Source organism: Bos javanicus, chromosome 12 (assembly GCF_032452875.1).
Source record: "Bos javanicus breed banteng chromosome 12, ARS-OSU_banteng_1.0, whole genome shotgun sequence".
Lineage (NCBI taxonomy): Eukaryota > Metazoa > Chordata > Mammalia > Artiodactyla > Bovidae > Bos > Bos javanicus.
Window position 1 is genome coordinate 31,875,831 of NC_083879.1, and position 14,072 is coordinate 31,889,902.

General features: G+C 38.2%; 1 protein-coding gene across 10 annotated transcripts in view; it reads right to left on the reverse strand.

Annotated features, from left to right (window-relative positions):
- Positions 1 to 14,072, reverse strand: part of PAN3 (poly(A) specific ribonuclease subunit PAN3) — a 123,083-nt gene that overhangs the window by 17,302 nt on the left and 91,709 nt on the right. For 7 of the 10 annotated variants that reach the window (XR_009739991.1, XR_009739990.1, XM_061434883.1 and 4 more), the window contains 8 exons: positions 13,047 to 13,103; positions 11,731 to 11,835; positions 10,906 to 10,963; positions 7,638 to 7,799; positions 6,784 to 6,900; positions 6,595 to 6,696; positions 3,037 to 3,202; positions 1,548 to 1,638 (listed from right to left, as the gene is read on the reverse strand). Coding sequence is in view for 8 of the 10 variants with exons in the window: in XM_061434883.1 (XP_061290867.1) it covers positions 1,548 to 1,638; positions 3,037 to 3,202; positions 6,595 to 6,696; positions 6,784 to 6,900; positions 7,638 to 7,799; positions 10,906 to 10,963; positions 11,731 to 11,835; positions 13,047 to 13,103 (858 nt within the window). In the remaining 2 variants the exon portion in view is untranslated. The remainder of the gene's footprint in view (positions 1 to 1,547; positions 1,639 to 3,036; positions 3,203 to 6,594; positions 6,697 to 6,783; positions 6,901 to 7,637; positions 7,800 to 10,905; positions 10,964 to 11,730; positions 11,836 to 13,046; positions 13,104 to 14,072) is intronic. The other 3 variants (XM_061434876.1, XM_061434880.1, XM_061434881.1) reach the window with 1 other exon arrangement.

A 14,072-nucleotide genomic window follows, 5' to 3' on the forward strand; every position in this document is an offset into this window, starting at 1 on the left:
GACAGAGGGTTTCCTAATACTTGCAATAGAGGCTGATGGCACTGATTCTAAATAATGTCTAATTTCTCTCCCAAAGTTTAGTATTATTTTCTTGAATATATAAAGATCACTAGTATTTTAACAGTCAATAATCAGTCACTTTCAGAAACTCAAAGAATATGAAGGAAAATTTTCAGAGCCAATTAGTTAGGCACTAAGTGTAAAACAGATGATAAGCAGGAAAGTAGCTAAGAAAAACCAACCAGGATAAGAAAGAGGGAGCAAATTGCCCTCTGCAGAAGAAAGCTGCTAGCGGTGGGGGCTGGGTGAGGATTGGGGGACTGGAGGGTAGCCAGATTCTTCCACATAGAGCCCACTAGATGGCACTACCAACCAGAACAGCTTGGCAGCTGCTGGGGTAGGGGGGCCAGAGCAGAGGGGAAGGAAGCTATGAAGAGCCTGCAAACAACTGAACATGACAAGAGGAGTCACTCTAAGTCTGGGTACCATGCTGTCCACTGTCCAGCAGCAAAGGAAGAGGTTTAAGCATGAACTAACCAGAATATCACACACTACTTACACTTTAATTCTCATCCTGGACTTTCCTTTTTGTTCTAAATTTGTCTCAATTTTAATAAAGCAAACTAAAATCTTTCAAAGATTTATTAAAGAAAAGAAAATGAAATGAGAAGGGCAATGGGAAGGTAAGGTATTTTCCTTGTTTCTCCATGTAAATAAGGGATTTTGCCTTACATCAAATCTCTCTAAATTAATAAATGTTCAGAAACACCAAAAACTCCTTACATGAAAACAAACAAACAAATACTGTCTTAAAATGACAACTGCACATCCTCCAAAAAATATGAATACAAACACAATGACATGAAATACTGACTTTAAATAGCTATATCACTTGCACAGAGTAAAAAGGCAAAAGCAGTCACACTGCAAGCTCCTTGCAGAGGTGGATTCTTACCTATGCCTTTCATTAATCAAGAAGTATGAATGAAATAGCTAAGAACACAATGCAACCTCAGTCCACAATATTACGATAAAGTCAGACTATAACTGAATTCTAATGTACAAGAAGTGAGTGATAGGTTTTTATTAAGGAAAAGAAAATGAATCCTTTAGAAAATAGCTATACAACACCTTTCCTTTGAAAATAAAAGTTTTGGAGTGACAGTGGGACAACTGTAAAAGTAAATACAACAGGTGTGATTTTAACATACTAAAAGTGAAAACTAAGTAAAATGTCATATACTGTATTTCATTCAGCTAGTTAGGGCTCTAATCTATGCTGAGGAGAAATTTCCTAGTCATATAAATGTATTGTCATTTGAACAACTAGTCTCTGACACTGTCACTAATTCTGTATATTACAACTTCTAAGGGCGCTACACTGAACACACCATAGTGATTAAGAAATGCACGTTCCAAGTCTGCATAGAGACCACCCCCAGAATAAACTGAAATCTACATTTAAAACTGAAATGCTTTTAAAATAAAAAAATTTATCTTAAAAAAATTCAAGCCATAAGTTATTAAATATGTTAATTCTTACTCACCTGGTATTGAGCCATTAATGCCAATGGATTATTATTCTGACTGTTATCAAATGTTAAAACATCAAAAACTCCAACACAATTTACTCGCAACCTTTAAAGATCAGAAAATTTAGAGAGAATAATTAAAATGAGACTTTTGAAAACTTACATACTAGTGGAAACTGAACATTTCTTATGATACTGGGAAGGATCTCAGCATCCTGGCCAGTCCCTCAACCTGCCCTACCCCCATGTAACCCCTGCCAGTCACCACGTTAGAGATAACGTCACAGACTTCAAGTGACAGGCCTTTGGTTGTGAAAGCCAGGAATGGATAAAGCCAGGACTGCAACTTGCACTTTTTGAGTACCAGGTCACTGCTTCTTTTCCCAAAACCTAGCTGCTTCTTTACTAGTTACGCGTGAAAAGAGAACCAGTTAGCTTCTTAACAGGTGATGAAGATATGCTAGGCACGTTCAAAGTATTTTACATGTATTAATTAATTTGGTCCTCTCAATAATCTTATGAGGCAGGTACCTTACAAATATGGAAAATGGAGATAACAATAGCACCTGTCTCATAGACTGCTGAACACACAAGTAACTTGCTGTTAGTTAAGTAACCAGCAGAGCCAGGACATGAAACCAGGTAACCTGGTACTAAGACCTTGAGCTCCTGATGCTATGCTGCCCAAGACAAGTCTCAAAATTTCAACAACTCAAATCAAACACTGATAAAGTTAAGGTCTCTGTAAAATCACTGATTCTCAAAGCATGAAACCCAATCAGCAGCAACAGCATCAATCGCCTGCTAGTTAGAAATGCAAACTCCCAGGCCTCGCTCCAGACTTCATGAATGGGAACTCTGGGGGTGTAGCCCAACAGGCTGTGCTGAATAAGCCTCTCGAGATTATGGGGACTCATGTCAAAATCTGAGACTGACAGTTCTACATATGAAACTTGTACTGACACTGCCTGATATACCCACCAACCCTAACCATACACAGAGAAGGCAATGGCACTCCACTCCAGTACTCTTGCCTAGAAAATCCCCTGGATGGAGGAGCCTGGTAGGCTGCAGTCCATGGGGTCACTAAGAGTTGGACACGACTGAGCGACTTCATTTTCACTTTTCACTTTCATGCACTGGAGAAGGAAATGGCAACCCACTCCAGTGTTCTTGCCTGGAGAATCCCAGGGATGGGGGAGCCTGGTGGGCTGCCTTCTATGCGCTCGCACAGAGTTGGACACCACTGAAGTGACTTAGCAGCAGCTAACCATACATACCTCCCAAACCCCTACAAGATCTTGGTTAATAACAAGGCATTTTATTACAAACTCAGCATGTAAAAAAAAAAAAAAAAAACTTACAAATGAACTCAAAAGTCACAGTAGTTCTTCTGGATGGAATATATGAAAATGCAGAATTACAACAAATCGTCATGCTATGTTTACTAAGCTGTTACAGGTTAGATGATTGATAAAGAAGCCAGAGTTCAAAACGCCAGTACCTTGTTTTGCCAGTTATCAGAATCTTTGTTGGGTCCATAACGCGACATGCCAAACCTGCTGTATGAATGGTACGCAGTGCAGAACTCAGCTGGACAATATATGCCCAAATAAGAGATTCTGGCAACAATCCAGCATGCTGTCTGGGCAACGGGCCATCATGTTGACCTATAAACACACAAAAAATGGCACCTTCATGTAATTAACTAAAAGACTAAAACATGCAGATCAAAAAGAATTCAAGAAACAAACCCAGATTTTCTTATGTATGATATTACACCTCAGTACTCTACTGCCAGCAGTAGCAGCGCTCTCACTGAGCTCTTTTCTGTGACCACTATAATTATTGCACAGCAGACAAAAATTATTAAAGTAAGAACTTCTTCTTAATTGTGAACCAAGTTCTAATTAAAAACAGGAACCGAAGGGATTATTTTTCTTAAACTGTGGTTAAACCTTGTCTCTATTACTGCTCAGGTGTGTGGGAACTATTCTTTCCATGGCTTGAGGGAAACAAAAGTCGCCACCAACATCTCTGTGGAGTGTTTTCTTATTGTCCTTACGCTGCCCAGCCTCTACTATTACAACCACATCCAATTAACAGAAAACATAAATGTAAAATACTGAACGTCACTTATGCCACTTATGGGTAGTAATGCTGAAACATAAAAATAATCCAGTCTACCATGAAAAGTAATCCTTTTGATTCTATCAACCTTGTAAGGGCTTCTTGATACAATTTTCTGGGTCACTGTTAATCAAGAGAAAAGGGGCCTCATAAATGTAATCTAGATTCTGTAGTTATTTCAGGGAACATGACCTTATAAATCCAAGTATTCAAATGGTTGTAAACAAACTTTTTCTGAATCAGTTACAAAAACAACAAAGTTAAATGGTTAACTGTGATGCTAATAAACAGCTCTTATGTCTTGAGACAAAATTTCCAGGGAAGAACACAATACAAAATTCAAAAACTGCTAGCCCTCAGATTTAGACAGAATTGAAGATAATACCATCTGGAAAACCATGTTAAATGACTCAAAAAGTAGCTCTAGTAATATATGTCAAGACAATGTCAAAGACAACCAGGAAGCAGTTAAATAAAGCTATTTACTAAGTGTGGTTTTTTGGGTTCCAAAATCACTGCAGATGGTGACTGCAGCCATGAAATTAAAAGACGTTTACTCCTTGGAAGGAAAAGTTATGACCAACCTAGATAGCATATTAAAAAGCAGAAACATTACTTTGTCAACAAAGGTCCATCTAGTCACAGCTATGGTTTTTCCAGTAATTATGTATGGATGTAAGAGTTGGACTATAAAGAAGGCTGAGCACCAAAGAAATGATGCTTTTGAACTGTGGTGTTGCAGAGACTCTTGAGAGTCCCTTGGACTGCAAGGAGATCCAACCAGTCCATCCTAAACGAGATCAGTCCTGGGTGTTCACTGGAAGGACTGATGTTGAAGCTGAAACTCCAATACTTTGGCTACCTGATGCGAAGAGCTGACTCAGCGGAAAAGACCCTGATGCTGGGAAAGATTGAGGGCAGGAGGAGAAGGGGACAACAGAGGATGAGATGGTTGGATGGCATCACCGACTCAATGGACATGGGTTTGGGTAGACTCTGGGAGTTGGTGATGGACAGGGAGGCCTGGTGTGCTGTGGTTCATGGAATCGCAAAGAGTCAGATACGACTGAGCAACTGAACTGAACTGAATAGGGGAAAAAATATTTGTAGCAAATATACTGCATACTTTATGCCAGATTCAATCTAGTTACTTTACCCACATTATGTCATTTTAAACCTTTTACCACAATCCCTATAAGGTATGCTATTATTATTCCCACTCTCTTATTAGTATTACTAATCTCTTTTAACATGCTATCTTTTATTTTGTTTTAAATTAACAAATTACATAGTATAAGAAAGCATTATACTTCCATCTATGTCTCTACAAATTTATACAAACATTGGCTCTTTTTTCCTTCATTTTCAATATTCATACTGGGAAAACAGAGAGTATAAATTGCTATAAAGTATATATGGTACATTTAAAGGAGTTAATACCATCAAACAATACTTTCAAATACTAGAAAATGAACTGATTTCTAAGAAAATGTAAACATACCAAATAATCAAACACCAAAAGCAGAATTAAGATTAAAAAAAAGAAAAAACTAAAAAGGAGTGCTATAAATCAGTGGTTCTCAACAGGGGTCAATTTTGCCACCTCAGAGACATTTGGCAGTGTCTGAAGATATTTTTGGTGTCACAAAGGGAGGAGGGGGTTGCTACTGGTATCTAGCGGGTACACGGTAGGGATGCTGCTAAACACCCAGCAAGGCAGAGAATGTCCCTACAAAAATAATTAATCCAGCCCCAAATGTCAACAGTGCTGAGGCTGAGAAACCCAGCTATAAATTAAAGCCAACAGTCATTTCACAGCTGTTGTTACTAAAATAAACGAACAACTACAGCTATATTTCTCTATAGGAAAAGTTATACCACATCCCTTTCAACAAAATTATGTGTGTGCTACAGATGACATGGCAAAAGGAAAAAAATGACCACACTCTGAGACCAGATTTTTAATGCAAAACAGCCATGTAACCACAGCTTGCTTCTTTCAACTGTCAGAAAGCAAAGTTACAAGCAAACAGAAATAATATATTTTATCTATAATGCCAGGCAGACTCCAGTCTTCTCTCTCCTTGCTTTCTCTCAGGATACATTCAGGAAAATCTTTAACAAAAACCTCAGCATAAAGGGTAACACTTTCCTGCCCCCAAACAAGAAAATGATACATACATTTTCCTTCCCCCAAAACAAACTAATTAATAGACATTGCAAAATGAATTTACTTTAACTCTGAAATGATTTACCCTTCAATAAGCATTTGTTAGAATGTAATTACAATGTTTTAGTTCTTTGCAATATATGAACAATAAAACAATTCTTTAAATACTAAACAATGAAAATAGTCCCCATTTAAGTAAAAGTTACCTGAAAATTTATTTTGAAGTCCCTTTAGTAACACAGAATCCTACCTTAAAGCAAAATATTTGTTCAGGGAAATAATTACATAAATAACAGAGAGTCACACTGGACTATGTAAGAGAGACAAAACAAACCAAAACAAAAAACCAAGACAAGAAAGAAATGCCAAGAGACTCATAATGATGATGCTTTGGGTGGTGAAGTTACAGGAATTATTTTTCAATTTAACGCATTTTCCAAACCATTTTACTCAGAAAGCATTACATTTTTTAAAGAAAAAACAAGAGGAAAAAAACTTTTATCATATTCTCAGCTACTTACATTTCAGATATTTACATCAGTCTTTCGTAACCCATCTTCATCTCCATCTACAGGTAACACATTATTTCCTAACTTGTTACACACTGACTCCATTTCTTTAAAGTATTTCTTTTTAAAATGCAATATGGTCTTTAAACTGAATGATTATAGGGCTAAACTTACAAGTACTTTAAAACACAAAAGTACTCTTTCACAGAGCAAAGGCTTTGTCAAACCCAGCTTTCTTGCATCGTCTCCTTACCCCACTTTCTCTTTGTGAAATAGGCATCCGCGTTGGGGTCATTGAAGTGTCTGCTCATCATGGTCTCTCCTCCAGCATGGAAATCATATGCAAACACAAGAGCTTGAAATAAAACACAAACGCTCATTACTGTAACCTGGCTTCCAACAATGAAGCCCACCAGCAGAGAGACAATTACAAGTCACTCACAAGGCTCTGAGAAAGCTTTAGTGGTAAACACTTCACGCAAGGTTACAATATTTGAGTGCTGAATTTTTTTCCACATATCAACTAATACCATGCACTTTGTGTTAACAAGACGGAAACCTGAAAAAGAGAACATTTTCTGCTTAACAGGAAATGACATCTCCCCCTTATTTCCCCAAAACGTGCCAAAAGAGCCATGTTATACATCCCTTGTTGTTTTTTAGTTGCTAAATCGTGTCCAACTCTTTTGGGACCCCATGGACTACAGCCAATCAGGCTCCTCTGTCCATTGAATTCTCCCAGCAAGACTGCTGGAATGGGTTGCCATTTCCTTCTCCAGAGGATCTTTCCAACCCAAGGATCAAACCCAAGCCTCCTGCACTGACAGGCAGATTCTTTACCACTGAGCCACCTGGGAAGCCCAATATATCCCTTGCTGCTGCAGCTGCTGCTAAGTCGCTTCAGTCATGTCCAACTCTGTGCAACCCCATAGACAGCAGCCCACCAGGCTCCCTGTCCCTGGGATTCTCCAGGCAAGAACACTGGAGTGGGCTGCCATTTCCTTCTCCAATGCAGGAAAGTGAAAAGTGAAAGTGAAGTCGCTCAGTCGTGTCCGACTCTTAGCGACCCCATGGACTGCAGCCTTCCAGGCTCCTCCATCCATGGGATTTGCCAGGCAAGAGTACTGGAGTGGGGTACTGAATATATCCCTTATGAGATACTAATTTCCAAATGAAACGATAAATGTATTTATTATCCTTTAAATTCATGTTAATTAAAAAAACTCATTCAGGAATACCTGAATAATCTCAGCCTCAATAATATGCTCCTAAAAGAGGATAAATTATCTTCCTTACCATGTATCCTCCGAAGGCAATAAGGCAGATCATCTTTGCTATTTACAGCTTTGTAGCAGGATGTAATGTATCCAAAATTACTTGATTTCTGTATCCGGTTGGGTGGTGGCAGTGGTTCTAGAGGAAACAGGCTATGGTAGCTGTCAACTTCTGTTGGGACTGCTAGAGTAATTCATAAGAAGATGACTTTAGCTTGCAGACACTCATAAATCTCTCAGATCTCAAAGAAATAAAGAAGAAACCAAATTCACAAACGACTGATATCAAACACTCTGTATTCTAGAAGAGTGTCAAGATTCATAGTGTGTCCATTCTATAGGGCACACCAGTCTCACAATCAATAAAAATAGACATAACACAACAAAAGAACTAGATTTCATGAACTCAAAAATATTTATCTTTGGTAACAGCACAACTCTTGTTTCTCAGCTCTTAGAAACAATTTGGATTATCACTTATCAATATTAAACTTTCCAATGGTATCTTATTTGTCTTTCCCTAATCATCAGTGATGTTCAACGTTTCTTCATAATTTTTGGTTGTATAAATTTCCACTTTCTTGAAATGCCTATTCCTATTTTTGGCCACTTTTCAGTTTTGTTTTTAAGGCTCTTACTAATTTGTGGCTTTAATTTTCTTTTCTTTGTCAAACATGTAAACATCTTCTAAGCTTTTTCTCTACTATAGATATCTTTGGGTTGTTTTTAACTGTAATTCAATAAAATTTATCAGTATTTGAAGAGTCAACAAACTTTGCCTCCAGTATAGGAAATCTTTCCCTACTGAAACATTAAATTTATTCATATATATTTCATAGCATGAGTTTTAAAGCTTTGTATTATCATTTAGAGATATTACACATTTTGTTTTAGACATCTTAATCTATCTGGAGTCAGTTTTTGCATGTGGTTTGAGATGATACAACTGTAATAATACAATCTTCTACCATAAAGAAAACCATTTTTCCCAGTGCTTTCCAGCCATCTGTGTCACTTCTCCCTAGCCTGTTCCAGTAGTTAATCTGTCTAGCCCAGTGCCATTACCACACCACTGCAGGGACTACAGACTCAAGCCAAGCCTGCCCTCCCCACACACCAGAACCCTAATCACAATCTTCAGAGTGTTGCAGGGAGTCTTCGACCTTCACTTTCTGATAAATTCTATCATATACTATGAAAAGCTCTGTTATGTTCAATATAATTTAAAAAAAAGAAAGACACAAAGACCAAACCTTGATTAGAAGTGGAACTTTCAGCCAATCTCCCAACCTTTCAGGGACGGGAGAAAAGCTGAAGACTGAATTAACTGCCAAGAGCCAAAGATGTAACCAACATGCCCCGACAACAAAACATCCATAAAGACTCCTCAGCAGCGGGATTCAGAGAGCTCACAGTTGGTGGGCACGATGCGGCACTGAGAGGGTGGCACACTGGGGAGGGCAAGGAGGTCCCCACCCCCATACCCAGCCCCCACATGTCTCTTGCGTGTGGCTGTTCCCTGAGTTGTACCCTTTACAATAAGCCAGTAATAGTTCATACAGTGTCTTCCTGAGTTCTGTGAGTCATCCCAGCTTATTACTAAACCTGAGGGCATCCAGTAGAAACCCCCAAATTTGTAGTTGCCCAGACAGAAGTTTGAGCAGCTTAGGTACCCCATTTCAGCTGACCTCTGAGGCAGGTGTGGTCTTATGGGATTGAACCCTTCCTTAACAATTAAACTCTTGGAACATGAAGCAGGTGTTAGTACTGTGAGTAAAAATAACTCATGTGCTTTGACTAAAATTGTCCTGAATCTATAGATTACAAAAATTGATTATCATTATGTCTTCCTATTCATGAGTATAGTATTTCACTCTATATATTTACCCTCACTTTCATGCATTATCTTGCCTGGAGAATCCCAGCAACGGGGGAGCCTGGTAGGCTGCCGTCTATGGGACTGCACAGAGTCGGACACGACTGAAGCAACTTAGCAGCAGTAGCAGCAGCAGCAGTAAATCTCCCTCACTGAGATGTTACATATCTTTTATTGTATTTATTTCTAGGTATTGATTCTCTGAAACTACTGTAAATAGCATCTTCATTTTATTTATTTTTTATTTTTTACCCTGACTAGGGCCTCAAAGACAATGCTTGATAATAAGGAAAATTCTAATATGAACATTTCAAAGGCCATGACAGAAAAGTTTCCTGCCCATCTAAAGGGGAAAAGATCAGTCTTGAAACATAACAACCAGACATACTCCTTTGAATTCTTTAGCAGTCAAGAAGATACACAGGTGACTGTGCTGAGTCCTTGATTACAACCAGGTATACTGAGATTCAGAGAAGGCAATGGCACCCCACTCCAGTACTCTTGCCTGGAAAATCCCATGGACGGAGCAGCCTGGATGGCTGCAGTCCATGGGGTCGCTGAGGGTCAGACATGACTGAGCAACTTCACTTTCACTTTTCACTTTCATGCATTGGAGAAGGAAATGGCAACCCACTGCAGTGTTCTTGCCTGGAGAATCCCAGGGACCGGGGAGCCTGGTAGGTTGCCATCTATGGGGTCATACAGAGTCGGACACGACTGAAACGACTTAGCAGCAGCAGCAGCATACTGAGACTACTGCTACAGTAAATGTATTCCTGCTGTATTATTTATAAAGTTTTGCTAAAATAAACCACATTTAATCTTGCCTTTACAGAATAAGCTAGGGAAAGAGATTTTAATGCTCTCTGAGAAACACTACAATTCAGCCAAAAAGAATATAGGTTTAAACCCTGATTTGGTCAGACAATTACTAGTCACTGACCTTAGAGGCAAGCTACTTAACCCGGCTGTTACCTTCAGTTTCCTCACAAGCGAAACAGAGGTGATAATATTAGCAAGTACACCACAGGAGCTTTGCAAAGAAAAAACTTACACACAGAAAGCCTTAGTACAGGGGCATGCCACAGTCTCAATAATAACTACAACAATCACTCCTACTTAAGTACCTATACTTTGTCAGGTTTCAAAAGATAACATTCTAGTACACAGTGAGATAAATCACAGTGGAAATTCTAAAACTGCCTATTTTTTGGATAAACTAGAATCTTGTCACATGTAGAATTATTTGAAAAACTCTAGATGACCAATGGCATCTTGCAATTCTTAACTAGATTTCAAACAAATATATTCATTAAAGAGTAATTAATTAGCTGGCTTAAAGCATAAAAACTGTGGGACTACGTAAGGATTATACTCTCCTTTAAAAGGAAGGATCAATCAACTTGCATTTTACCTGGCATATCAGCTTGATCAATTTGAGCCATTGTTATTAAATGTCTGTTTATCAGCTCCTAAGAAAAGAAAATAAGTTCATTTACATCTAAACACAGCTTCTGAAATATGGACTTTTTATTGTAACTGACTACCATAACCATTAATAGTTCTGGCATGTGCACTTTTCAATACTAATATAATGAAATAACATTTCCAATACTGGTAAAATGTCTAAATTCCAGTCCCAGGTAGACCTGCCCATAACTCTAGCTGGTTTCAAGTAGCAGTGTCACAACCCAGAGCCTACAGCTAGATCTGTGGTCAATAGTTCACTCCACAAACAATATTCTGAAATAAAAACATTTCTGAGGATTTAAGAGTAAAATAAAATCCTACATATTAAATAATACCTGTTTAACAACAACAAAATTAAATTATTTTATAAAACCTACTTTGTAGAAAATTTTGAGCTTTCTTAAAATGTTCTTTTCTAGGCCAAATTATTTATTAGCTAACAACTACAGATATTAGCAAAAATCTGTTTAGAGATCAGAAATCATTTAAATTATTTTACACACTTCAAAGGCTTTTCAATGCACAGGATGTGAGGTGCAAAATGGTGGTCCATTTAAATAGCTATTCTATGTTTTGTATTACCTGCAATTGTCTTGAAAAACACGTTTCCTTAAATAAATACATCAATTAGAATTCATAAACTCTACCTGCTTCAGTACAGCATATCTAATTAAATAATACGATTTGAAAGGAGCTCTGTTGTTTCTCCAGTTCTTTGCTAAAGAATGACAGACATCAAGTGTTTCCACTCTGAACTCTGAAAGCATACCTGTCGCAGTTCATCAGCCATGAAGAAGGAAGGTGCATTCGCTTTTGGCTGCATATAAGCAACGTGAGGTGCAGTTGGAGGATAGATGTGGTAGTTAGGAAATACCTAAGAGATAGGGAAGGGGAAAATAGAATGATCAATTTTTCTCAACTGATAAGCTTTATCATTACTGTGATAAAGTTCTAATCTTTAAATGACAATGATAAATTGATACTTTTAATCTTTATATGACAGTGAATTAAAGAGAATTCACTCAGAGAATAGCTATTATCAGCACACTTTCTAAATGAATTCAGTTTTAAAATCTTTATTGGAATAATCTATTTTTTAAACTCTAATAAGAAAGGAGACATTTCTTCAGATATGGTAAAATTTTACCTCCAATGAGAGGCACAAGTAGTTTTTTGGAAGTATTTTTAAACGGTAATTGGAAGAGAAGAAGAAAGTAGATACTAAAGGTGCTTGGGAACAGTCAGAGCATGGAGTAACTCTGCCCTGGCCGCCCAGAGAACTGCCCTCTGGAAGGGTCTCCTGCAGCCAAACTGAACAAAGTTGTTATCTAGATGCTTGTTAACACCTCAGACTAGAACAGGAAAGAGGACCAGCATCCTCTGGGTCAGCAGTGGAGGTGAACAGAAGGATGCGACAGAGTATGTACCTTCCAATCGAACTACAACAAAGCCACTAAACTCTACTGCCAGCCTCATGTCTTTGATCCTTTCATCTGGGCTCTTCCCACCACCCTGCTTTCTTCCCATCTTCCTCTGCCTCTCCTTCCCTTCACTGGTCCACAGCACAAAATCAAAGTACACCCTAAAATATCTTCTATTTTATCCTTTCATATTTAAAGCTGAAACAAACCCTTTTTTTCTCTTTTAAAAATGAATTCAGCTGATTTCCGCTGCCCTCAGATGATTGTTCTGCTCTGGATCTCAAGCAGGAAGTGGTTTTGCAATACTTGAAAGGTTTCCTTTAACTACACCTGCAAGGAGAACAGCGCCTCCTTTCCCTGGCCGTGGTTTCCTTACATCAGGTAGTACAGTTGGGCTGAACTACCTCAGGTTTACCAAGAGTGTATTTTTAAGAGCTGTGTGAAGGGTAAAAACATTGTGAAAATGTGCCATGTATAATATCCACAGAAACAGCTGAGACAGTTTTGTTACAAAAGAATCTCTTTATAGGTTAAACTGAACTTTTTTCTACAAATGTGATAAAATAAAAATGTATGTAATTACAAAATATAATAACCCCCTCCCCAAAAGCAAAACATTGATGGAATTCTTACTTGAAAGAACCAAGGAAAGTCTCTACTCTACCTCAATTATTTGACCTTCTGCTCGGCAAGCTGTTCTGTGATAATTTTTGAAAGATCTCTGACCAAAAACAAAAACAGAACAAAAAACTATTAGCTGCTTAATTATTTTTTAGAAAGCATTTCACATGATTCACAAGTATTTCCATAAATGTTTTCACATTTATTTCTCAGACGGTGGTCACTTACAGTTGGGGGATCAGTCTCAGAGACACTAAGATTCAAGAGTCACAACACGAAGGCAGAACTAGGACTCTTAAAAGAGGAAAAATAAAAATCTGTTCTCTTTCCACTCAAACTGTCTTTCAGTAAAATATGAAATGTAATCAACCAAAAATAAATCATTAATTTAATTTACGGGATCAAAATCTGCTTGCTTACTAAAATCCAAATACACTTTTCATATAAGCCTATCAGCTATGATTTTGTCCAATGTTTACGGTATAGACCATCTTTCATCTTTTAATGGAATCTGGCATTCTTATTCATGAGAGCTTCATCTACTACTTACTTTTCTATGGGTAAATAATTTCTGAACATGGACAAAATTACAAAACTGCAAAGGTACACCTTATGGAACATGACCTTCCCTCTCTGCCCGCTCCCCCCTTCTCACTGCAGTCCTTGGTGGCCCTTTGCCTACCTCTAACCAGGGCTCCCGGAACTCCTCCTTCGACCAGTGAGTGACCCACATTGGAGGCCTCCTATTGCCATGTGCTCCATCACCCAGAGTTCCAGCTATTAAATCACTGCCTCACCTGGCAAGTGTTGACCATCAGTTTGCTTTCAGTCACTACTGTTAAGAAACCATCGACTTCTCTAACTTCTCACCAGAGGTGAGTCTACCTACACTTACAAACAAGTGTCAGCAAATGGCAATCACAGCTGGCACAAGTACTAGGGGATCCCTACAGCAAGACGTGCTGTAAAGTATTAAACTAGAGTGTGAATATACAACCAGATTTGTCCAAACCTAGAGTTATTATTGGGATTCCCTGGGGGGCTCAGATGGTAAAGAATCTGCCTACAG